This window comes from Oncorhynchus mykiss, chromosome 30 (genome assembly GCF_057628025.1).
Source record: "Oncorhynchus mykiss isolate SJ-2025 chromosome 30, ASM5762802v1, whole genome shotgun sequence".
In the NCBI taxonomy this organism is placed as follows: domain Eukaryota; kingdom Metazoa; phylum Chordata; class Actinopteri; order Salmoniformes; family Salmonidae; genus Oncorhynchus; species Oncorhynchus mykiss.
Genome location: NC_143051.1, coordinates 16,675,762 through 16,702,646, shown reverse-complemented (window position 1 = coordinate 16,702,646; position 26,885 = coordinate 16,675,762). Strand labels below are relative to the sequence as shown.

Sequence of the window (26,885 nt, the reverse complement as noted above, 5' to 3'; positions counted from 1 at the left end):
GCCCCAGAACTAATGCAACAGGCGAAACCAAGATGATGTTTCATACAGGAAATGCCCCGGATTCTGAAGGCGCTGTGTTCCAATGTCTCCTTATATGGCTGTGAATGCGCCAGGAATGAGCCTGCGCTTTCTGTATATTCCCCAAGGTGTCTGCAGCATTGTGACATGTTTGTAGGCATATCATTGGAAGATTGACCATAAGAGACTACATTTACCTGGTGTCCCGCCCGGTGTCCTGTGTGCGTAATCAGTAAGTCCATGCGCGTTCCATTTCTTCAGAATTGAAAGTAAACTGCCACGATGGATTTTATCGTCGATAGATATGTGAAAAACACCTTGAGGATTGATTCTAAACATCGTTTGCCATGTTTCTGTCGATATTATGGAGTTAATTGTGTTTTAATGACTTTTTCTTTTTTTTTTTTTCTTACCCAAACGTGATGAACAAAACGTAGTGATTAGTCGACACAAATAATATTTTTTGTAAAAACGGAACATTTGCTATCTAACAGAGTCTCCTCATTGAAAACATCTGAAGTTCTTCAAAGATAAATTATTTTATATGAATGCTTTTATGTTTTTTTGTGGAAAATGTTGCATGCTGAATGCTAGGCTTAATGCAATGCTAGGCTATCAATACTCTTACACAAATGCTTGTTTAGCTATGGTTCAAAAGCATATTTTGAAAATCTGAGATGACAGTGTTGTTAACAAAAGGCTAAGCTTGAGAGCAAATAGGTTAATTTCATTTCATTAGCCATTTTCATGAATAGTTAACGTTGTGTTATGCTAATGAGCTTGCTGATAGATTTACACAATCCTGGATACAGGGGTTTTTTCGTAGCTAAACGTGACGCAGAAAACGGAGCGATTTGTCCTAAACAAATAATCTTTCAGGAAAAACTGAACATTTGCTATCTGAGAGTCTACTCATTGAAAACATCTGAAGTTCTTCAAAGGTAAATTATTTTATTTGAATGCTTTTCTGTTTTTTTGTGTAAATGTTGCCTGCTGAATGCTAACGCTAAATGCTACGCTAAATGCTACGTTAGTCATCAATACTGTTACACAAATGCTTGTTTTGCAATGGTTGAGAAGCATATTTTGAAAATCTGAGATGACAGTGTTGTTAACAAAAGGCTAAGCTTGAGAGCTAGCATATTTATTTCATTTGCGATTTTCATGAATAGTTAACGTTGCGTTATGGTAATGAGCTTGAGTCTGTATTCACGATCCCGGATCCGGGATGGGGAGATCAGAAAGGTTAAAATCATATTTTTCTGCTCCTTTTCAAACACACACACACACACACACACACACACACACACACACACACACACACACACACACACACACACACACACACACACACACACACACACACACACACAATAAATAAATAACAGAGAATCTTTTCCAATATATTTCTGATTGCAATAGCTTTCAAACAAAAAGCTGGTCGATTTGTGCATTAAAAAAACAGTTTTTCTCTTGTTTGAAGTAACGCCACACAAAGAGCTTAGAGGTCGAGAGCCAAACACAAGAAAAACAAAAGAACCAAAAACAGTGGTCAAAACATTTCACATCTATTACACACACAAACTTTGCGGTCATGTTGACATGGGCACTGGACAACATAGCCATGAACATACTAAATATACAGAAATATTCATCATCCTCCAAATGAAGAAAAAAACTACTTTTAACATTGTGTTCATATCCAGAACAAATCAACCTTAAAATATGGATGGATCAAAACCTTTCTAAATCATCTATAAGATTTCACAGTGGTTAACGCCTTCTCTGATTTACAGAATGAACTCTTAGGGCTCTATTTAATCTGGATAGCTGAAGCCTTACAGAATGAGCTCTTAGGGCTCTATTTAATCTGGATCGCTGAAGCTTTATAGAATGAGCTCTTAGGGCTCTATTTAATCTGGATCGCTGAAGCCTTACAGAATGAGCTCTTAGGGCTCTATTTAATCTGGATCGCTGAAGCCTTACAGAATGAGCTCTTAGGGCTCTATTTAATCTGGATCGCTGAAGCCTTACAGAATGAGCTCTTAGGGCTCTATTTAATCTGGATTGCTGAAGCCTTACAGAATGCGCGCTAGAAATGTAAAGGTAATTTCCGATTGAGGAAACATTTCCTTTACATTTCAATCGCTCTGTAACGCCGAACTTCCTCAATCCAGATTGAATAGAGCCTATTGAGACCTCATCTAATGGCCTTCTCCCATTTCAAACTGATTTTCTCCATCTCTTCCATGATGGCCCAACAACAGCAAAGACATTGGATTCAGTATAAACATTGGCATAAGTGTAAAGATTTATTTGATCTTGGCCTAATTGGAATTGAAGCTGTAAAATAAATTACATTGGCACAATAAGTTTGACAGGGTCTAAGGTAAGATAAGCTTAATTGTCCCCAAAGGAAGATGTGTCTTCGACATTCAAATCCAGACTAGTCTGCTATGGGTCTGGGCACCTGAGGCCTCATGTTTAAATTGTTTGAGATGTATAAATCACATTGTGAATTTCATTGTATGCACAAATTAGGATTAAATATAGGTTAAAAAAAATGAGTCCCCTCGGCTGTCCTCGGTACCCTACTAAAGTCTTGGTATCTATCTAGCATAGTGCAATACTATTAGAAATAAATGTGCTATCTTGAACCTAAAAGGTTTTTTTGGCTGTCCCCATAAGAGAACCTGTTGAAAAAAACGTTTTGGTTCCAGGTATAACCCTTTTGGGTTCTACAAAGGTCTCTACATGGAACCAAAAAGGGTTCTATGGGGACAGCAGAAGAACCCTTAATGGAACTCTTTTTTCCTAAGTGTCCACTATATCCAGATCAGAGCTGTTCTTAGTTTCTGAAAGTCCCCTGGAGATAAATCATAACAGATGTCTATCTTTAAACACCATTAATGTGAATGGGAATAATTTAAACATCAGAAGGCCCCATGGCTCATGCATCACTAGCTCCATTTTCACACTGATAAACATGAACACACATACACACACACACGCTCGCGCACACACGAACACTCACACACATCTTAACTCAATACAAAACAGTATTTCAATGGTTTAGATTGGTTTTCCATGTGTCTAATTTAGGAATCTGTTAAGGTTGCGCAACCTACAAAGGAATACATTTGAGAATAGGTGGAGATTTCATTTAGGATCTAAGGGCATAACAATCTAAGGGCATAATAATCTAAGGGCATAATATAGTAGGTGTGTGATAATAAACAATGAAAGAAAATACACTGTAGTATTCACACAAGAGAAATGACAACAGAATCTTTCAAATAGCCCTCAATTAGAATGATTTTCTTAACATTTGACAGATTCTGTGCACTAGAAGGATGCTATTTCAAGGTAATTATGTTTTCGATATAGATAATTGCCTGGGGAAACGAGGGTTTTTACCTTGAAACATCTTCCATAGGCCTAGATTGTCAAGACTTTTCTTTTAAAAATGGTATATTGTTATTGTTTATATGATTATTTTTGCAGGTAACCATACTGTTTTTTCTTCTCTCCTCCCTCTCTATTCATAACTGATATGACATAGAGAAAATAATTTCACCATATTGGAATGGCTTTCATTTAAGCACAAAACATAAAATAACGCTTATTGTGGAATCCTAGAAGCTTCACATTAGACCTTTTGGCAAATGGACACGTCAAACAGACTTCACAGAAAATATTCTCAAGAGCCAGGTGGTACTCAAAAATGTGTCTGCTAAACATGTTACCTATGCGATTCAGTCTGTTTTTATTTTTAGTCTAAGTTAACCAATCCTTTTTATTCTTTCTCTCTTGAGTCCATTTCAAGACATTCTGTATCTTCTGCACTCTTTAAATACAGGCCTTGTGACAGAAACACACAGCAAGCACAGTCAGCAGCTGTAAGCAGTCTGGAGGAGCTCGCTAGCTTCACGAAACAGACAGAAAGTATTTAAAGAGCAAGTTGTTGGCAAGAAAAAAAACATTTAGTCATAAAAATAAAATCCTCTAAAACACACTTTGACACTTTTAAAGTGAAAGTGGTGAACCATTATTTACAGGATTCCAGAACTTAGGCACAGGGAGCCTTTTAAACCATTGACCTCTTGTGTCGCCATGGACACACACACACACACACACACATGCACTGTGCTGTCCGTCAGTATGTGACCTTCAGGGGAACTCTTCAGTGATGGATTCAGTTCACACAGAGCATGCCTCTCATACTGGCAGCCCACCCCACACACCCTTTGGTATAGGCAAAGCAACAATAGTTTCATCATTATCATCATCATCTTCATCATCATTCTAATAATCATCATAGTCATTCTAATTATCATCTTCTTCATCATCATTATAATCATCCTTAACATTCCCATGATGTGTTAAGAGTCCCACAGATAGCAGCTTTAGGACGCGCTACATTTCAAACGCGGCTCCCGTTTCATGTACTGTATATCTTAGTGTTTTTAATAAGCAGCCAGAGCAGCAGCAATGTCATGTAAATGAAGCATCAGCCATCATTGGCCAATTTATGGGAGAGATATCACTGTCCAGAGACACACGGTCTTCTCCTTCACAGTCTGGGGCTGAACCCACCAGTTCTATCTATGAAATGTGGAACTGCGGCGGGATATTAGAGAAATGTCTCCATCTTGGTTCCTCTACTAATTCTTCTCTCCTCCGACACTCAGACTGCCTTCCGCTTTTCAGGCGTACGTCTCCCCTGTCTTAAGAGCCACCAGCTCAGAGTCCTCAGAGGTGTGTCTGCCGTTTAAGTGTTCACTGTTGCAGTCGTGGTGGTACATGAAGGCGGGCACCTCAGTGATTGATGTGGCGGTGTAGGAGGTAGAGCGCATGGAGCAGTGGTCCCTCCGTCTCTGACCCCACTGGGCCTTGTACTGAATCCATTGTCGCTTCAGAGCCGCCTGCACCTGAGAAAAAGGGACATTCAGATTATAAACTGTATTCTCTAATGGGTGAGTAAACATGCAAATGCATAAACACACACACTCATAGAGAGAGAGAGAGAGAGAGAGAGAGAGAGAGAGATGGTACAACCATATTTAGCTACTCTTGGAGGACAATGGAAGTACATTTCATAAAAGCTTCTTTATGAATTAAATCAATGCATTTCAGCTGTTGCCTTCATCATGGTTTTACAGACATACAGGGGGTGATAGAGTCATTAGACAGGGACATGTGCATATAACAAATACACATAGCCTGTTTGTACCTGTCATCACACAGCCTTTTTTTCACCAAAGAAAACAAGTGATAGACAACAATACAGATATAAAGAAATAAAATAAACAGTGTGCAGGTGTGGTTGGAAACCCAAGGGCTGATATGAAAACATCTATATACAGTCATGTGAAAAAGTAAGTACATCCCCTGGAAAGTATTATTTATAAAATGTTTTGAACATTTTTGAACACATGGATATGAGCTAAATTCCCACCACATTCATTGACAAAGGTAACCCAGTAAAACAAATCACCCCCCCAAAATTTGGGAAAATGTTATGGAATTAAATAAACAAAAATGCATTTTCCTTATGCAGAAAAAGTTAGTATACCCCTACCTTTACCATCACATAAAATGGCTAAAATTGGAATCAGGTGCACCAAAACAGGTGCAAATGATAAGAAAATAATTAGAGAGAAATTAAGGGTCCAGCCTTCCATAAAGATTAGAAACTTGGTCTGGTTTGGTCTTAACCATATGGGTGTGTGGTAACACGTCATGCTAAGATCAAATGACCTACCCGAGGCCCTCAGAAGAAAGATTATTGATGCTTGTGAGTCTGGGAGGGGTTACAAATTCATTTCCAAGCAATTTGAAGTACATCATTACACTTTCTGACAGCTCATCTACAAATGGAGAAAATTCCAGACCACAGGCAATCTACCTAGGACAGGTCGTCCCACCAAATTCAGTCCAAGAGCTGATCCGAAAGATGCTTATAGAAGACTCTAAGAACCCCAGGGTAACATCAAGGGATCTACAGGCCTCTCTTGCCACAATCAATGTCAAAGTGCTTGAGTCAACTGTCAGAGACTGCACAAACGTGGCCTACATGGGAGGTCAGGAAGGAGGAAGCCTCTGCTCTCAAAAAAGAATATCAAGACACGACTGACGATTGCCAGACAACACCTGGGTAAAGTCCAAGACTACTGGAACAATATGCTCTGGACAGATGAGTCAAAGGTGGAGTTGTTTGGTCGAATGCCAGACGTCATGTTTGGCGAAAGCGAAACACTGCCTTTGAACAGAAGAACCTCATACCAACCGTAAAGCATGGAGGCGGTGGCATTATGGTTTGGGGCTGCTTTCCTGCCTCAGGGCCTGGCCAACTTGCCATCATTGAGTCAACTATGAATTCTATAATGTACCAGATAATTCTTGAGGAGAATATGAGGCCATCTGCCAAAAAGCTGAAGCTGAACACGGATCTTGCAACAGGACAAAGATCCAAAACACAAAAGCAAAGCTACAACAGAATGGCTGAAAAATAAGAAATGGAGGGTTATGGAGTCAAAGCTCAGATCCTATCGAAATGCTGTGGGGGGACTTGAAGTGGGATGTGCATGCAAGAAAGCTCTCGAACATGACACAATTGAAGTAGTACTGTAATGAAGAGCGGGTCAAATTCCTCCCAGTGGATGTAAGAGACTGATAGACAGTTACAAGAAACGGATACATTGTTATTTCAACCAAAGGGGGCAACACAAGCGATTGAAGCTAGAATGTACTTCTTTTTTTCTGCACTATGGAATTGCATTTCTGTAGATTTTTTTCATTAATAAATGATTGCAAAGTATAATCTTTCAGTGTCATTTGTTAAAATAGGTTACCTTTATCTGTCAATAGTGTTGAAGTGAAGATGACATATCCATCTGTTCAAATATGTTAAAAAAAGACTACTTTCCAGGGTGTATACTTACTTTTTCAAATAAATAAATAAATAAATAACAAGTTTGTTAAAACAGATAACAAAACCTCCTATTTATAAGTGTATAAATTAATTGATCAGTAATTACGAAGAAAAACAGGTATTTTAGGAACGCCGTATGGTTCTTTGCGTGTCAAAAAAGATGCACGTCAAATAACACTATTCTATTGTAGAATGTTGTGTGTGCTGAATTTCCACGTGCAAGCCAAGCGCCACCAGTACTTATCAGTAGCACTGTCAAAGCTGTACTAAAGTCTGCAAACAAGCACACACCATGTGTATGTGACCAATACAATTTGATCTGTTCACAATACCTGTTCGAACGCTGGTTCTGGGGTAGCTAGCTAGCTTTAGCTTCGTACCTAGCTAGCACCAATACAACCAGCCTGACAACAATGACCAGTAGAAACCCCATGTCATTGATCCACAATCCATAGGTAAGACTGTACAGTGAAATAAGTATGCCCACAATGCAATTCTAAAGTATACTACATCCAGTGTGATTTCAACATATTTTTGTCAAATTAACAAATTATTGCCTTTTGTTGATTTTATATAACAACATTCCAAACTCGTTTAACATGATTAAATTATGGCATAATTCTACTATTTGTCTTAATTTTCATTGCTGTCAATTATATACTTTTATTTTGAAGGCTAACCGCAAAGTCCAGTATTGTGGCTAATCCTTATTGCGGCTAGCTTCATATAGATGGATCCGACCACCATTAATCAAATAAGAACTGTTTTATAAATTAGGGTTATTTTAGATGATGACACCCAGCTATATAGTTAGATAGCTAACTATAGCTACTGAAACAGATTATGTCGTTTTGCTATGTTTTTGGGGAAGACATTGTTTGCATCCATCAGCTAACTATCTTTTTTTATGACCAGCACATTAGGTGCGCGAGACAACTTTAACAGCGTCATAGCATACGTATCGATGAATCGTTGTGACATATGGAATATGACTGATAGTGTAATCAATGCGTAATAACTACGTAAAACATGTATGAACGCGTTAAATTATTATGTGACGTGCAGTCAAATAGTGTTATTTGACGTGTATCTTTTTTGACACGCAAAGACCCAAACGGCGTTCCATAGTATATATTTTTTATTTTTAAATGTGTGTGTTCATGTGAGTGTGTAAGAATTTGGTTACATACTGCGTTAGGCATTTTAGTGTCTAACCACACACTTTCATCAATATGCATGATCATTAACTCAATTTAATGTGACAGCTGAGGAAATGTGGATTGATTTGATACATGTTAATAGAAGTTTGTAGATATGAATTCGGCAAGAACTGAATTCAATCACAATCTAGGCTCCCGTTTCCTGTCATTACTTGAAGGATAATACCTTCCTTCCTCACTGAGTTTAGTGCAGGTTGAGAAGCTTGAGGCATTTAAACAATAGTTAGGCACTTTGGAAAAGAAACACGTGAACACAAGTGTCCATTTAGGCTAGTTTATCTGATTTTTGTTTGTACATTTTACATTATGAGAGTATCACATTTTTGAGCACAGCACCAATCTGAATAAGGAGCGTTATCTTCTGTGATAATGTTATACTGCATGAAAAGTGTGCAGTGTAAAAATGTCAATCAAAGCAGTGTGTGAAATAGGGCCCTATTCAATAATAATAATTATAATCTGTATCGCTGAAGAGTTACAGAATGTGCCATAAAAGATGTAAAGGTAATTTCCGATTGAGCTGACGTTTATAGTGAATGCAATCACAGCTAACGAGGGAACATTGCCTTTCAATACCAATCGCGCTGTAACGCTGAATGTCCGTGATACCGAATGAATAGAGCCAATAGTTAACTCAAAAGAACGGGCTGACCCAGAACAAGGAATGTCTAATTCCTGAACAACGCCACACTAATTACTGAGGGAAAATGAGGACAGGACACACTGCACTCTCCCATGATCTAATGATGCAGAGCATATCAACAACTAGCATTCTAAAACAATAAAAAGGCGACCAATCGAATGTCTTTCTTCAGCATGCTGTTTTTACTCGTTTTGTAATACTCGTTTCTGCCAAAACCAGCAGCTGTACCGAGGGTTTCTCTTTCCTTTGTATTAACTAATTGTAGTTCCAAAGTAGTGCACTATATAGGGAATAGGGTGCCAGACACAACATAGAAAACATAAAAATAAGTACAACTTTTTTCCCCATTGGCTGAACTTCACAAAGAGCTATTCAACAGTGTGTTGTTTAGTTAAGTCTCAAATGGCACCCTATTCCCATATATACTGTAGTACACTACCAGGGCCCATAGGGAATATAAGGAATAGGGTATCATTTGGAACATAGCTTAGGTCTATGCAGTTTGGCAAATCGGCAATGAACTCAGCCCCAAAAACGAATGTCTCAGAGACAGTACAAACTATTATGCGACAAAGCAAACAAACATTCCTATACCGAAAAAACAATTACTTTGTGTCAATGTGTCTTTTATCCCCCCGAAACTGAATCTGTTCTTCGAACTTGTTTACGGGATCCGATGGAGTGACGCTGATGAGGTCTGGTTTCTCATGCAGGAGCTAACGATTGACCTGTTTTCCCAGCCCAGAAATCAGTTCCAATGTATAAAACATAACTTAACACTGCACCTGATAATGAACGAACGCTGTGTTAATTCGCAGTGTTTTTGTCAGTGCAAGATACCACCTCATGCTGAGTATTCAAATAAGGTCTCAGTTTTTCTTGGTCTGCGTATTGTTTTTGTTTTCTCGTTTCTCAAGTGAAGAAAATGCTCAGTCAGTCCCTCTTTCTCCTAGTGTCTGGCCAAGCAGTATGCAACCCCTGAACTATCAAATGCGTTCTATCAATGTATGACATTAACTAACTGGGTGGGGGAGCCCACTGGTGAATGTAGACAGCAAATAGCTGCAGGCTGAGCTAAGTGGGTGACAGACAGGCAGACAGGCAGGGTGATTCTCCCCAGAGTGGTTCCAGTGACCAATCAGTATGAGGGAGTGTGAGAGCGATGACACCTAATTTAACACACCTGCTCCCCATTCACACCTGAGACCTTGTAACACGAACGAGTCACATGACACCGGGGAGGAAAAATGGCTAATTGGGCCCAATTTGGACATTTTCACTTAGGGGTGTACTTACTTTTGTTTCCAGCGGTTTAGACATTAATGGCTGTGTGTTGAGTTATTTTGAGGGGACAGCAAATTTACACTGTTATACAAGCTGTACACTCACTACTTTACATTGTAGCAAAGTGTCATTTCTTCAGTGTTGTCACATGAAAATATATACTCAAATATTTACAAAAATGTGAGGGGTGTACTCACTTTTGTGATATGCTGTATCTGACTTGTCTTCCCCCTCGACATGGTCAATCAAAATTGTACTTTAACCAAACGGTAAGGGTTCTTCAGAGGTTCAATTAAAACTGTACTTTACTAAAGGGTAAGGGTTCTTCAGAGGATCAAGTGTAAATTGTTACTGTATACTGTCAACTGTACTTCAAGAAACAAATGATCTAAGAGTAGAAGTGAATGGGAAGTGAATTGCTTGAGTTGCTTGAGTTTTACTGAAAAGTAATGCTTACCTCGCCATTGAAAAAGCAAAATATCGTTGCCACTAGTAACCCCTGGAGGAAAAGCAAAACAAACAAACATCAGATCCTCTTGCTAATATTAACATACTGTTTGTCAGCTCAGAGCTTTGGCAAGGACTGTGCTGCTGGCATACCATCACTTGCATAATTTACCTGGTAATGCATTAATATATCCATGATGTAGTCATAGCGATCAGTAGCATTCCCTGGTAATAAACTCAGCAAAAAAAGAAACGTCCTCTCACTGTCAACTGCGTTTATTTTCAGCAAACTTAACATGTGTAAATATTTGTATGAACATAAGATTCAACAACTGAGACATAAACATGAACAAGTTCCACAGACGTGACTAACAGAAATTGAATAATGTGTCCCTGAACATAGGGGGGGGGGGGGTTAAAATCAAAAGGGAGGAGGATGTCTTCCCTGTAACACACAGCGTTGAGATAGCCTGCAATGACAACAAGCTCAGTCCGATGATGCTGTGACACACCACCCCAGACCATGACTGATACTCCACCTCCAAATCGATCCCGCTCCAGAGTACAGGCCTCGTTGTAACGCTCATTCCTTCAACGATTAAACGCGAATCCGACCATCACCCCTGGTGAGACAAAACCACGACTCGTCAGTGAAGAGCACTTTTTTGCCAGTCCTGTCTGGTCCAGCGACGGTGGGCTTGTGCCCATAGGAGACAACATTGCCGGTGATGTGTGGTGAGGACCTGCCTTACAACAGGTCTACAAGCCCTCAGTCCAGCCTCTCTCAGCCTATTGCGGACAGTCTGAGCACTGATGGAGAGATTGTGCGTTCCTGGTGTAACTCGGGCAGTTGTTGTCGTCCTGTACTTGTCCCGCAGGTGTGATGTTCGGATGTACCGATCCTGTGCAGGTGTTGTTACACATGGTCTGCCACTGCGAGGACGATCAGCTGTCCGTCCTGTCTCCCTGTAGCGCTGTCTTAGGCTTCTCACAGTTCGGACATTGCAATTTATTGCCCTGGCCACATTTGCAGTCCTCATGCCTCCTTGCAGCATGCCTAAGGCACATTCACGCAGATGAGCAGAGACCCTGGGCATCTTTCTTTCTGTGTTTTACAGTCAGTAGAAAGGCCTCTTTAGTGTCCTAAGTTTTTATAACTGTGACCTTAATTGCCTACCGTTTGTAAGCTGTTAGTGTCTTAACGACTGTTCCACAGGTGCATGTTCATTAATTGTTTGTGCATGGGAAACAGTGTTTAAACCCTTTACAATGAAGATCTGTGAAGATTGTTTCATTTTTGCTGAGTTTAAATGCATGATGTAGTCATAGCGATCAGTAGTATTACCTGGTAATGTGTTAAGATATGCATCATGTAGTCATTACCTGGTAATATATGCATGATGTAGTCATGCCTGGTAATCAAATCAAACTTTATTTGTCAAATACGCCGAATACAACAGGTGTAGACCTTACTGTGAAATGACTACTAACAAGCCCTTAACCAACAATGCATTTCAAGAAAGAGTTAAGAAAAGATTGACCAAATAAACTAAATAAAACAATTGTCAAAAGTAACACAATAAAATAACAATATTGAGGCTATATACAGGGGGTACAGGTACAGAGTCAATGTGCGGGGGTACAGGTTAGTTGAGGTAATTTGTATATGTAGGTAGGGGTGATAGATAATAGAGAGTGATATAATAAACTGTGAGTAGCAGCAGTGTAAAAAAACAGGTAATGGTAATGTATGATACAGTCATTACCTGGTAATATATGCATGATGTAGTCACTACCTGGTAATATATGCATGATGTAGTCATTACCTGGTAATGCATTAATATATGCATGATGTAGTCGTAGACCTCCCCCGCCAGGCGGTTCTCTGGCCTCCATGGGAAGATGACAAACTGGATGCCCAGGAGAGGGACCAGGATCAGGGTAGCTCTCACTGCCTTCATGTACATGTTAGACTCTGCCCGGTGGGTGTCCCTCAGCTTAGTAACCAGCACCCTCACGATGTTTAGCAAGAAGAACAGATTTACCTGGGAAAGAAAAGAAAGAAAGGATTTTATAGTATAGAATCCTAGATGCCATTTCCTACCATTGTGCCATTTAGCAAGGCACTTAACCTGCCACAACAACTGCTCCAAGTGCGCCCAGTGTGGCAGCCCCCTGCTCCAACCTCTCCAACCTGTATATATACAGTACCATTGAAATGTTTATTTATTTTTACTATTTTCTACATTGTAGAATAATAGTGAATACATCAAAACTATGAAATAACACATATGAAATCATGTAATAACCAAAAAAGTGTTAAACAAATCAAAATATATTTTATATTTGAAATTCTTCAAAATAGCCACCCTTCGCCTTGATGACAGCTTTGCACACGCTTGGCATTCTCTCAACCAGCTTCATGAGGTAGTCACCTGGAATGCATTTCAATTAACAGGTGTGCCTTTTTTCATTTGTGGAATTTCTTTCCTTCTTAATGCATTTGAGCCAACCAGTTGTGTTGTGAGAAGGTAGGGATGGTATACAGAAGATAGCCCTATTTGATAAAATACCAAGTCCATATTCTGGCATGAACAGCTCAAATAAGCAAAGAGACATGACAGTCAATTTGTACTTTAAGACATGAAGGTCAGTCAATCAGTAAAATGGCAAGAATAGTGCAGTTGCAAAAACCATCATGCGCTATAATGAAACTGGCTCTCATGAGGACTGCCACAGGAAAGGAAGACCCAGAGTTACATCTGCTGCAGAGGATAAGTACATTATATTTAACTGCAGCTCAGATTGCAGCCCAAATAAATGCTTCACAAAGTTCAAGTAACAGACACATCTCAACATCAACTGTTCAGAGGAGACTGCGTGAATCAGGCCTTCATTATCGAATGTCTGCAAAGAAACCGCTACTAAAGGACACCAATAATAAGAAGAGACTTGGGCCAAGAAACACAAGCAATGGACATTAGACCGGTGGAAATCTGTCCTTTGGACTGATGAGTCCAAATTTGAGAGTTTTGGTTCCAACCGCCGTGTCTTTGTGAGACGCAGAGTAGGTTAACGGATTATCTCAGCATGCGTGGTTCCCACCGTGAAGCATGGAGGAGGAGGTGTGATGGAGAGGGGGTGCTTTGCTGGTGACACTGTCCATGATTTATTTAGAATTCAAGGCACACTTAACCAGCATGGCTACCACAGCATTCTGCAGCGTTACGCCATCCCATCTGGTTTCCGCTTAGTGGGACTATCATTTGTTTTTCAACAGGACAATGGCCCAAAACACACCTACAGGCTGTGTAAGGGCTATTTGACCAAGAAGAAGAGTGATGGAGTGCTGCATCAGATGACCTGGCCTCCAGAATCACCCGACCTCAACAAAATTGAGATGGTTTGGGATGAGTTGGACCGCAGAGTGAAGGATAAGCAGCCAACAAGTGCTCAGCATATGTGGGAACTCCTTCAAAACTGTTGGAAAAGCATTCCTTAAGAAGCTATTTGAGAGAATGCCAAGAGTGTGCCAAGCTGTCATCAAGGCAAAGGGTGGCTACTTTGAAGAATCTAAAATATAAAATGTATTTTGATTTGTTTAACACTTTTTTGGTTACTACATGATTCCATATGTGTTATTTCATAGTTTTGATGTCTTCACTATTATTCTACAATGTAGAAAATAGTCAAAATGAAGAAAAACCCTTGAATGAGTAGGTGTGTCCAAACTTGTGACTGGTACTGTATGTGGAGGGGTTGGGATAAAAAGGAAGTCAAATTTCGGTAAGACCTTGCATACAGTTAACGGACCATGTGATCTTAACCCACCTTATGCTGGGGACAATAAAAGGCCACTTTAAAATGTTTTGATACACAACACAATGCTACAGATGTCTCAAGTCTTGAGGGAGAGGGCAATTGGCATGCTGACTGCAGGAATTTCCACCAGAGCTGTTGCCAGATAACTGAATGTTAATTTCTTTACCATAAACTGCCTCCAGCGTTGTTTTAGAGAATTTGTCAGTACAGCCAACCTGCCTTGCCTGAGGGGGTGGGGTGGGGGAGGGGTGCTTGCTGAGGAATATTCTGTCTGTAATGAAGCCCAGTGGGTGGGCCTATGCCCTCCCAGGCCCACCCATGGCTGCACCCCTGTCCAGTCATGTGAAATCCATAGATTAAGGTCTTATTTCAATTGACTGATGTCCTTATATGAATTGTAACTCAGTAAAATCTTTGAAATTGTTGCATTTAGATTTTTATTTATTATAGTTGCAAAGTTGCTAATTAGCTAAACTGCTAAAATTGTCCGTGATGAGATTCGTATGTGCAACCTTTTGAGTTCCTAGATGTTCGCATTAAGTAACTTTCTGTCTTATGCATCCATATCAAATGTAACATATCATACTAATTTCGGTGTCCCGGATTTACGTTTGCTATGTTACATCTAGTCTATGCAACCAGGCTGTACAGGATGTAGCCTTGAGTGTCCACTTCAGGTATTTCAATTGAGTAGGGTGTGACTTACGAGCAGCGCTGCCATGATGGGACCGTGGACCACGTAGAGCAGGTGGGTCTCAACACTCATCCAGCAGCTACAGGAAAGAGAAACATTAGCCGTTAAACAAGTCCCTCTCTACAAACAGACAATGAAGTATTCTCCTTCATAGACCTGTTTACTGTAGCCCACCACACAGCTGCTCAGCTTATTTACAATACTAGTGCAGAGGACCATTACTCACTTGTCATCAAAATACTTCTTCCTCGCTACAGCGTGAATGGATGCAGGCACTAAGGGAAACCCTGGAAACGAGAAGACAAACACTGTAAGGACATCTGCAAAACTTGAATTAATCAATTCATGAACTAATGATGTTGTGTTTATTATAAAGTAAACAGCTATAATATTTTTACTACAGTAATTTGTGTGTAATTCCTCATTTATAAGAGTAACTTTTTGCATATCTAATGTACTGTAACCTGTATAGAAGAAGTTAAAGGGGAAGGTAGCCCCCGCACCTCTCTGATTCAGAGGGGTTTGGGTTAAATGCAGAAGACACATTTCAGTTGAAGGCATTAAGTTGTACAACTGACTAGGTATCCCCCTTTCACTTTCACTCAAAATACAAAATGAGCATAAACACAGCCAAGGTAAGTGGATATCCATTTGAACTGTCCCTTTAAGGCTATTAAGTATTGATCATGCAATTTGTAGTGAAGATACCTGACAGAACAGACAGTGGAAGCTCTTTCTAAACTCAAAACAAGCTTATGTTGTCTGCTACAAGCTTAGCAAGAACAACCCCATACGAGGCCATTTCCTCTACTTACCAAGTCTTACCAAGTCTGGTTAAATCCTTTCCCTAAAAACAACACAACCAACCATAAACAGATGAAACAGATGAATCCGAGCAGCGGGTCAGTTTAGAAGTCATTAATCAAGGTCCTCCATCCCTCTCTCTTATCCCTCTCTCCCTCTCTCCATCCATCCCTCCATCCCTTTGGGTGGCTGTGTGAAAGATACTGTAGCTACTGCCCTGAAGTTATATCGCCGCATCTTTAATAATGGCCGATCATTCACAGTTATATCGTACCACTCGGGTGGCCAGGGCTCATACTATAACACTCCTCCTTTAATCAGAACAGACAGCACGTTAATAGCTGCTATCCAATAGGAAGAGCTAATAAAGCTCTCAATCTGATGCAAGGTTTGGCAGGTTCGACACACGGGAATGTCGCGGTTAACAGGGTTGTCTCAGAGTCTCCGAGACTCTGTCCCGTCCTGTTGTGTGACACAAGCTGATCTATGTGTGGTCCAGCGATATGTTGGGAGCTGTTTACTATGTTATTTTTACATCTACAGTGATGAAATATGAAGATAGGCTATGAATCATAATAAGGGAGCAAAGGCCTCCGAGGCTAGGTAAGAGGTGATTAGCTTAACGTTTAGAACACACTGTAACATACAACAAGCTGCTGTACAGACTTGTTACCATATCGTGTTAACTCAGACATCGTTTTTTGTGGTATGTAAATATAATTACAAAACAGAATAGAGTACAGAGAAAATCAAATAAATTAGGTGCACAAGGTCAAAGTTATGGATTCCGTTTTAGTGAGGTCAACATAAAGGTGAATAGCCTACATCTGGCTAAACGACTGCATCATTACATTACATTTCTCTTGATGGTTAAAAATGAGGACTGTCACTTTAAGTATAGTAGAAAGAGGAGAGAGAAATGGCCAAGGTTTGAGAAACAACGAATTCAATTTTAAATAGTGTGTGCTGGAGGAACCACAGGAGGCTGCTGACGGGAGGACGGTTTATAATAAAGCTGGAATGGAGTGAATGGAATGGTATCAAACACATGGAAGACAATTAACCCAATTAAGGTGCAACCGGCTACCTGTGGTAGAAACCTGTTCCCTTGGGTTATCTGCCTGGAGAAAGGGAATTACTGGACTACTCTCACATAAGGACTTCCTATCATCACCAAGGAGTGGTGAGTTTATCCAGAGAGGAAGAGGCTACGTGAGAGGCCTAAATGCACCCCAGAATGAATCTGTCCGTGTGAAAAATACAGCGAGAAGCAGAAAATACTTTGGTCAACAAATAATGACACTTCTAATTTACTATGTGAGGCTTATTATATTAAATTTACATTTAGTAATGTTTAGGTTGTTACGAAGGTAAATAAATGGACGCACATGGCATTCAGGCAACTTTGAGAAAAACAATTTTATATCGGAGTTGTCGCTGTTGTTCACATGCGTATTTGCCCTCTTATGAGCTAGAATGTTCCAGCCTGATACCACCTCCTCTCGCTTGCCTTCCGCCTTTGTGGACATTTATTCCCATTGTTATGCTGCATTCATAACCAAGTGGGAAGGTGGTAATTGCCAGTTGTGAAGTCATACATACCAGTTGGATGCATTCACGTGCTTTGAACTCGTTCAGAAACACTGATTTGCTAATGGCCACAAGCTGCATCAAGCATAAACTAAAAGTACAACTATCATGCATGTAAACACATTTGTGTTAAAAAAATAGATTCATTAGATTGCTTTTATAAAATGTTATTTTTGTTGCATTTAACTGCCGAAAAATGTAATCAATTTCAATTCCTTAGTAGGTGACGCAAGAGGTCAGCATCTGGGAGAAGTTGGAGCTCAGGGATGATAGACAAGTTTCCCACTAGTAATTACCAGCTGGAGGTATTTCCCAGTCGTATGTGGTAAATACCACCTTCTCAATTGGTTATGAACAAGGCATACGAGCGGTCAGTCCAGCATCTTGTCAATATGTAGATAATCTTTGGTTTATCATTTATAATTTTTTCCTTTGTTGATTGACTCTCCTACACTTCTTATTGGATTATAATTTATATTTTTGTAGAAAGAATTTAACCGTTTTTGAGACGTCGGATTTAAGGACATTTCAAACTTTTTGGTTCACCTTTTTTGGTTTTGTGACCATTCAACTCTGAATTATTGAATTGACTGTTGACCTTCTATTGCTGGCTATAACCACTGATCCTAGATCTGTGGTTAAGGCAGGTAAGACTCACCCCAGCCTAGGAGGTAGTACCAGTGTAGATGCTGCTCCTCGGCGAACACAGCCACCACAATGAGCGTGTGCAGATAGATCCCCTCACACAGCATCCAGAAGTAGTTACAGCCCAACATGTACATGTGGAAGAAGTGTAACACCTTACAGCCAACCTGCAGGGGATTAGGATCACAGAGAGTCACACAGAGACAATAACAACAACAACACAAAGCCCAACACTCAACCAGCCCTGACACAATATCGTTAGTGGGGTATTATGATTTTCCGAGAGGAGGATGTTTATCCGTTTACTCCTTACTGCTCGAGCCACAGAGTATCCCTCGCTCCACATTTCAGATAGTTGTATTTGCCAGACCAAATAGACTGTTAAGCAGCCTATATTCTGTTCAATAATATCCCCACATTCTTGTCAGTCAACACCATACTATCATATGTCTCTTTCTGTCTTTTAAAGCCTTTCTATTTTTTTCATGGGGTTGCGTCCCAAATGGCTCCCTATTTTCTACAAATAACGAGGGTTCTTCAAAGGGTTCTCCTATGGGGACAACCGAAGGACCCTTTTAGGTTATTGATAGCACCTTTTCTTCTAAGATGGGACTTGGTCAAAAGTGGTGCACTATATAGGGAACAGAGTTCCATTTGGGACGGGCCCATACATATTAACTGAGGCTCATCCTCTAGTTTTTCCATGTTGAGATTCCTGGTTCTCAGCCCTCTGTCTCCAAGTGTGCTGATCTAATTAGAAGATACTGGCATTGGTATTAGCTAGTCTCCTGTCCCTGAGGTCCGTGTATGCAGCATACGCAGCCTTAAAAACCTGTCAGTCACCCACAAACTCTTAGCCATATGTCACCTCCTCCTCTCCCCTCTTCCTCCTCCTCCTATTTCTCCTGCGGCATTACATGTATGGTGAAAGACAGTTGACATTACTAAGGTCTATTGGTGTGATCAGAACACTTCATGGGAGCTCCCGAGTGGCGCAACGGTCTAAGGCACTGTATCTCAGTGCTAGAGGCGTCACTACAGACCCTGGTTTGATTCCAGGCTGTATCACAACCGGTCGTGATTGGGAGTCCCATAGAGAGGCACACAATTGGCCCAGCGTCGTCCGGGTTAGGGTTTGGCCAGGGTTGGCCGTCATTGTAAATAATAATTTGTTCTTAACCTGACTTGCCTAGTTAAAAACCTCTTAAGGATCTGCCCTTTTTTTTTCTTCAATTTTTGCTTAAAATTACACTCAAATCTAACTGCCTGTAGCTCTGGACCTGAAGCAAGGATATGCATGTTCTGGATACCATTTGAAAGGAAACTCTTCGAAGTTTGTGAAAATGTTAAATTCATGTACCGTCATGTTTGAAATGCAAGAAAAAGGCCATAATGTATTATTCCAGTTTAGATTTGAGATGGCAGCAGTGTATGTGCAAAGTTTTAGACTGATCCAATGAACCATCGCATTTCTGTTCCAAGTTTTGTATCAAGACTGCCCAAATATGCCTAAATGGTTTATTAATACATTTTCAAGTTCCTAACTATGCACTCTCCTCAAACAATAGCATGGTATTATTTCATGGCATTATAGCTACTGTAAATTGGACAGTGCAGTTAGATTAAAAATCATTTAAAATAATTTCTGCCAATATCAGATATGTCTATGTCCTGGGAAATGTTCTTGTTACTTACAACCTCATGCTAAACACATTAGCCTTCGTTAGCTCAACCATTCCGCGAGGAATCCACCGATCCTGTAGAGGTTAAATTAAAAGAACTCACACAAAAAACGTCTCACTACTTCATAACCACAGCCTAATGTAATGGGACAGTCTGGATGGTTCTCAATGTTTTATGGAACAGAGTTTAAGGCACTCATGTCTGACGATTCCAAAGTGTGTCTCAAGTCTTTGCCCTACTTGACCTGAGCACTAGGGATCCACTCCTCTTTCACTACTGGCAGACTACTAGTCTCTGCTGTGATCCGCCAGAGAGAAAGAGACCTTGTTCTTTTTGTTCAGAGAGAGCTGAGTCTATTCTCCCAACAGAGCACCACATCCCTAAATCAAACATGCAGTCAGAACACAGACCGACCCAGTCTAAATTTGCCGCTCGAGAATTTCAACATGTTCCACTAAAGACATGTAGTATGTGCAACCAACTGTGATGGGATTTCTTTTCATCCCATCCCTGGAAATCAAGACCATGTTGTCTGAGGTGTGAAAGACAAACTGCAATTTGGTTCTCTTGCTTTTCAAAACAAGCAGATTATAATAAATTTAAGACAGATTGGGAAAGGTGGTTCTGAGCCAATGCTGCTAGAACATAGCTATTCATACTCATTTTGAAAGCTGTCGTTCCTTTCTCCCTGTCGGTTGGATCACCAGGGTCAGTTGGTATATCTGAATAAATCTTCCACTGTGAATATGCCAGTTGGATTAGGCTTGAAGTCTGTTTCTCCAGTGAGAACGTGATGGTACGGGGAGAAGAGAAGAGACGCTGAAAATCAAACCCAGACGACAGTATTTTTCTGTGTCTGGCTAAACTGAAGGACATCGCTAAAGAGATACTTTAATCGAGAGAATGATAACATGATCTTACTGTATACATTGGGCCAGCAGTCTTTTTCTAACCATTTAACCTAACTGGGAAAAAAACGAATGTCTCTACTTATAGGCTATCCATCTCTACAAGCCCATGTTCTAGCTATTTCTCTACATTAAGATCATCTCTACAATTCTCAGACCTCTTAAAAAAATAAAAAATAAAAAAATGTTACATTTTTATGGAACTGCGACTCTGTAACTCTGTCTGCTGAGTCACAATAGTGTACAATAAGAAGCTGATTTATTCAAATCCTTTCCATTGAAAGGTGGACAATGAAAATGTCTCTTAAAAGACAATACTGAAAGTATCAGAAAGGGATGATTATACCAGATACAGTAATGTCACATTCCATAGAGGCAGATTTACTATCTTCACCTTAACAGACCTCAGGATACAAAGAATTCACGTCTGACTGAAACTCAACGAGTGGCAACAGAAAGTCTGACAAATGAAAGAAGTCTGAGTGATATGAGAAGTATAGCTCTGGGCTGTCTGTTAATGGCAAAACACATGAAAAAGATATGCTGAAAATAAGAAATTATATTCTAACGAACGCTTTTAGAAAAAACAGCTGATATAGAGTAAACTCATTTGAATGAAATAAAATAGTGCTCGAGGGCCACATCGTTTTTAAGAATTCAAACAAGTATTATTTTGAAATGATCATGCAGTGCAACACTGAGCAACACTGAAGAGTCGTACATTATATTTCCTCTTCCCATGGATCTTATTGACCTTAAATGTGACATGTATTTCTGTGATGTGTTTGACTGTGATATGAGTTGAGTGAAGTAAAGTGACACTTACTGGATTTCTTCCCACTACATCTGGGTTGTTGACCACTGCTATGAGGTAGATGAGAGTTAGGGCGGAGTTGAGGACATAGGAAACGAAGAGGTTCTTATGAAGCGTGATCCTTTGGCAGCTCAGGTTCCTGAGTGAAGACAAAGAAACAGCATAATAAAGTTAACATATGATGTGGGTCTGGCTGCGGTTACCCCAGTAGACATTCACAGTTACCCCAGCAGACATTCACAGTTACCCCAGCAGACATTCACAGTTACCCCAGCAGACATTCACAGTTACCCCAGCAGACATTCACAGAGAGAGCTACATCAAACAATTTACTAAATGACAGAAGCAAAATGATTAAGCTGATTATCTCATTTTTTAGCGTGAAAATATATAAGGAATGCTGTCGATAACAAAGGTTACAGAATTGTAAGTGATACAGAGTGTAAATTGTATGTCTGAAACGAGAGAACAAACTTCAATATAAATCGTTAGTATGTGAAATATGAAAAATAACTTCACAGTTAACAGTCACAGATGAGAATATAATCTGCAAAGCTGGAGGTAAATTATTCTTGTCATGAGAAACGATTAAACAAATTAATGGGACTGTATGCAAATCGAATTTTAACATCATCAAAATAATGAATATTCATGATGAAAAATCCATTCTGCACGTTGCAATGAAAAACTAAATTCGCAACTTCAACATCTTAAATCCTACAAAAAAAGATGTTTCGAGCTTTGATGAAGTAAACAGGACGATAAATAACATGAACCATTGGAATGACTAACTCTGGCCCATAATGACTTAGTCAGATGTTGCGGTCATCTGAACGAAGGATCCTCTTGTAAAATATAAATACAGATTGTCTTTCCATTCAGAGCATGCTGTAAACTGGTATAAGAATACACAGTAATTCTCTCAAGCAACACCAAAGAACTGAAATCATTTGCTTCGGTTCAGCCGTGCTAAATACTGGCACACCCAACGTCAATAAGTGGAATCAGTTGTCAAAAAAGATTATTGACGACTGTATTTGAGGTCCCTGTGGAGCTTCCTGATTCTCACGGAATCTGATACAGAAGCATATTAGTCACATAATAAGTCATTTACAAAGTAGTGGGGGTAAAATCATCAGTAATCAAAAGCTCCATCATCCATATGGATGGCAGTGGAATCAAATGATACTATTTTCTATAAAAAGGTTAGGAAAGTAATGCCAAACACGAGCAATTAAATATAGGATGGAACAGTGTTTACTGGAGTGAAAACACTTTGTGCCAAACCTGTGTACAGCAACAATGTCCTGTTATTTGTCTCCAGTCATTGGAAGCTAATGTAGCAGTCTTGCTGTAAATGTGTTGTTTATAGAAGAAGAAGAAGAAGAAGACGAAGAAGAAGAAGAAGAAGAAGAAGAAGACAAAGAAATCTCAGCATGGCAGCATTAGTAAATTACTTATTCTGGGTCAGTGGTGTGTGATGTCTTTGAGAACAAGGCTAACTTTAAATGGCCCGACAGAAGTAAAAGGACGTTTTAGCAAAATATCTTCAAACTAGAATAAGCAGAAAATAGAACAGACAGAAGAACGCTCTTCATCTGATGATGTATGGATGTTCTCAGACTACACCTAAACAAGCTAAAGGAGTTTCAGGGCAACGTCTGGCATGCAAGGTACAGTAAAAGCTGGAACTACCAAAATGATAACCCCATGTACATTGACACTTTAATCAGACAGGCCCTGTCAAAACAGACAGCCATTTTATGACAACAAGCATCATGTATGCATTAGGACAGGATCAGACTGCACAGTGATACAATATTTTTTAAGCTAACCCAACTCTATTTTTCCACAGCTAGCTGGAGTATTTTTTGTCGGTGAGTCCTGGCAGTGCTGAAGTGGAGGTCATAAATAAGAAGTGCAGCTGTACTGCGTCAAATACCACTGTAAACTGCACATCTGGGAACATTAAGACTTTCAGTTTTAAAGGGATCAGCCTATAAATATAGTGCCATGATCATAAAAACGATGTTCCCCTAAAAAGCAATGCTTGCCATCTTTAAAACGTAATTGAGGTCATAATTAGCTGATCTCTTTGATCGTCCATTGATGCTTTACAATGCCAAGAAAGGATCTATTCTATCTGATTCGTGTCATGACACACACAGTGTAGTTTGAGCGTTTACTTTTGTTTTGGATAGCGGCTAGTTGGCTACTAAGATATGCACCTGAACTATGTCTTAGCTAGATTTATGAGCAGGTATAAACTTTGCGGAACTTTGCAGTCTGTTACAAGACCTACTGTATGTTGGCTCACATTGCAGTCTGTTACAAGACCTACTGTACGTTGGCTCACATTGCAGTCTGTTAGAAAACCTACGTTGACCCACAGCTGCATTTGCTGGTTAACACCCTACTTGCTATATCCATTGAGATTTGAAACACGTCACATTGGCAACTGAGCCAAATGAGAACTATCCCAAGTCTATATTAACCAATATGATGCAGAAATGTTGTTTTTGCTCCTGCAGTTATGTCCCTCATAATGTTTATTCAAGGATAATGGCCTAATGGTTATAGACTCTTAGACAAAAAGGTTGCAAAAAGGTTCTTCAGCTGTCCCGACAGGAGAAACCTTTTTGGTTCCAGTTAGAACTCTTTTTGATCCAGGTAGAACCCTTTTGGGTTCCATGTAGAACGAACCCTCTATAGAAAGGGTTCTACATGGAACCCAAAAGGGTTCTACCTGCAACCAAAAATGGTTATTCAAGGGTTATCCCATGGGGACAACCGGGGGAACCCTTTCAGCTTCAATATAGCAAAAAAATCAAGAGTGAATGGACATATTAATAACTTATCAACGGCTCAGACACGAGACGTATGTTGCAGGGACTCATAGGGAAAACCAGCCACGTCACGGACACCTACGTCTTACTTCCGGATAAGCTAAACACCTTTTTCGCCCGCTTTGAGGACAACACAGTGCCACCGACGTGGCCAGCTACCTATGATGGTGATCTCTCATTCTCCGTGGCCGACGTGAGTAAGACATTAAAGCGTGTTAACTCTCGCAAGGTTCCCGACCCAGATGGCGTCCCAAGCCGCGCCCTCGCAGACCAACTGGCATATTCAATCTCTCCCTATCCCAGTCTGCTACACCCACAGCGTCTTTCTTTTTCCCAACGCAGTTAAGCCAAAACCATGCCCCGTTATTCAGTGGCGTTCTACAACGCTTTGAGCGCTCTCCAAGTCTGGAAGTGAATATCAATAGTCAATATTCAATTGAGGGAATTCAGCAGACATTTTTACAACTCTAAAAATAAATACATGGGCAAATTTGACCAAACATTATAATAATAGGCCTGCATTACGGTAGGCAGCTAATTGTTAAATTACACTTTCCATCCTTACCTAGGAAGACCACTGTCTCTGCGGTGATCGCCTGTGAGTGAGACAACGTTAGCCAGCCAATGACAGCGTAGTACAACGCCTCTCTGAATAACGGGGCGTAGTTTTGGCTTAACTGCGTTGGGAAAAAGAAAGACGCACCCTAGACCCACTTCAATTTGCTTACCGCCCCAATAGATCCACCACATACGATGCAATCACCATCGCACTGCACACTGCCAGTGTTATATAAGTTGAAACACACAGCCATCTTTTCAGTTAAATAATGACAAGATGATTGATAAAGCCCTCTCAGAACCTTAGGATAAATATATTATACCGCCTGAACTGTATCAATCGCAGTCAGCACCACCATCAATATTATCATAACTTTCATCATATTTATCACCACTATCATCATCAACATCCTCATTTTCATCACGATTAGATGTGTCTTCATCTTCACCATAATCACCATTATCATCATCGTCATCATTATCCCCATCATCAGAAGTATTCATTAATCATGTGGGGAAAAAAGCTTTGATAGTCCAAGACCGACTACTCTCCCTAATCAAACCAGTAGTTTGTTTCATAAAGAAAGCAACAGCAGCATGTATAATTACCTGAAGTAGAAGAATATGGCCAGAGAGATCAGGAGGGAGGCTATGGATAAGGCATGACCCACAATCGCCATGTAGTACAGGATATAGGCCATCTGGAAAATACAGATACATGAACATTAAAACAAATAGGATCATACAGTGGTGCATCAAGGACATTCATGAACCATTATAAACTGGGTGGTTTGAGCACTGAATGCTGTTTGGCTGACAGCTGTTGTATACCACAGGTATGACAAAACATTTCATACAGTGGTGCATCAAGGACATTCATGAACCATTAACCCTGACTTCCATTTGCTACCCTGATGTAACAAAATATAAAAGGGGTGAGACTAGGACCTTAAAGGGATACTTCGGGATTTTGGCACGCATGATTATGATGATCTACTTCCCCAGAGTCAGATGAACTCGTGGATACTATTTTTATGACTGTGTTCAGTATGAAGGAAGTTTTTGCGAGACAATATTGACTAGTGTTACCGCAATGACAAAGTTTACAGGAACAGCTCAAATAAAAATGGTGTCCACGAGTTCATCTGACTCTGGGGAAGCAGATAAAGGGCTTCACTGCCAACATCCCAAAGTATCGCTTTAAGGTCTAGGACCTGGGAATTTCAAATCAGGTCCTTAAGCTCTGTAGCACAGCTGGTTTTAATTCGTACTCTAATCACATTTTGACTAAGCCACGCTTGAACCATTTACCAACAGTGGTCACTAACTGGTCGGTCGACTGGTCAATATCCAAGCCATTCCTAGTCAATAACCATTTCTGTAAAAAAAAACTATGATAAAGCCTTGGGTTCCTATTTTTTTAAATTAATTTTGCGGTGTTGGCGGCAGTTGCACTTGATTCAGTAGCCCTAGGGCCGGGAAGGCAAAGGGTTCCCATTTTGAACCATTTAATGTGTCTGTGTTTGCTAACTACCTCTCTCAAAGAGTGCAGTGTGTAAAGTCAGAACATCTGCTGCCTCAGCCACTGCCTGTCACCAAGGGTGAACCCCAAGGCTCGATCCTAGGCCCCACGCTCTTTTCAATTTACATAAACAACATAGCTCAGGCAGTAGGAAGATCTCTTATCCCTTATATGCAGATGATAGAGTCTTATACTCAACTGGCCCCTACTGGATTTTGTGTTAAACGCTCTACAACAAAGCTTTCTTAGTGTCCAACAAGCTTCTCTGCTCTTAACCTTGTTTTGAACACCTCCAAAACAAAGATCATGTGGTTTGGTAAGAAAAATGTTCCTCTCCCCACAGGTGTGATTACTACCTCTGAGGGTTTAGAGCTTCAGGTAGTCACATCATACAAGTACTTGGGAGTATGGCTGGACGGTACACTGTCCTTCTCTCAGCACATACTGTATCAA

The 26,885-nt window shown here is 40.2% G+C and overlaps 1 protein-coding gene across 1 annotated transcript in view; it reads right to left on the bottom strand.

Annotated features, from left to right (window-relative positions):
- Nucleotides 1-1,409: 1,409 nt before the first annotated feature.
- Nucleotides 1,410-26,885, bottom strand: part of LOC110488021 (calcitonin gene-related peptide type 1 receptor) — a 113,211-nt gene continuing 87,735 nt past the window's right edge. Inside the window, exons 9-16 of the mRNA XM_036971174.2 lie at nucleotides 25,520-25,611; nucleotides 21,519-21,645; nucleotides 18,115-18,268; nucleotides 15,289-15,349; nucleotides 15,075-15,141; nucleotides 12,373-12,591; nucleotides 10,557-10,598; nucleotides 1,410-4,949 (exon numbers count right to left, since the gene is read on the bottom strand). Of these exons, the coding sequence (XP_036827069.1) occupies nucleotides 4,725-4,949; nucleotides 10,557-10,598; nucleotides 12,373-12,591; nucleotides 15,075-15,141; nucleotides 15,289-15,349; nucleotides 18,115-18,268; nucleotides 21,519-21,645; nucleotides 25,520-25,611 (987 nt within the window). The 3' untranslated portion in view covers nucleotides 1,410-4,724. The remainder of the gene's footprint in view (nucleotides 4,950-10,556; nucleotides 10,599-12,372; nucleotides 12,592-15,074; nucleotides 15,142-15,288; nucleotides 15,350-18,114; nucleotides 18,269-21,518; nucleotides 21,646-25,519; nucleotides 25,612-26,885) is intronic.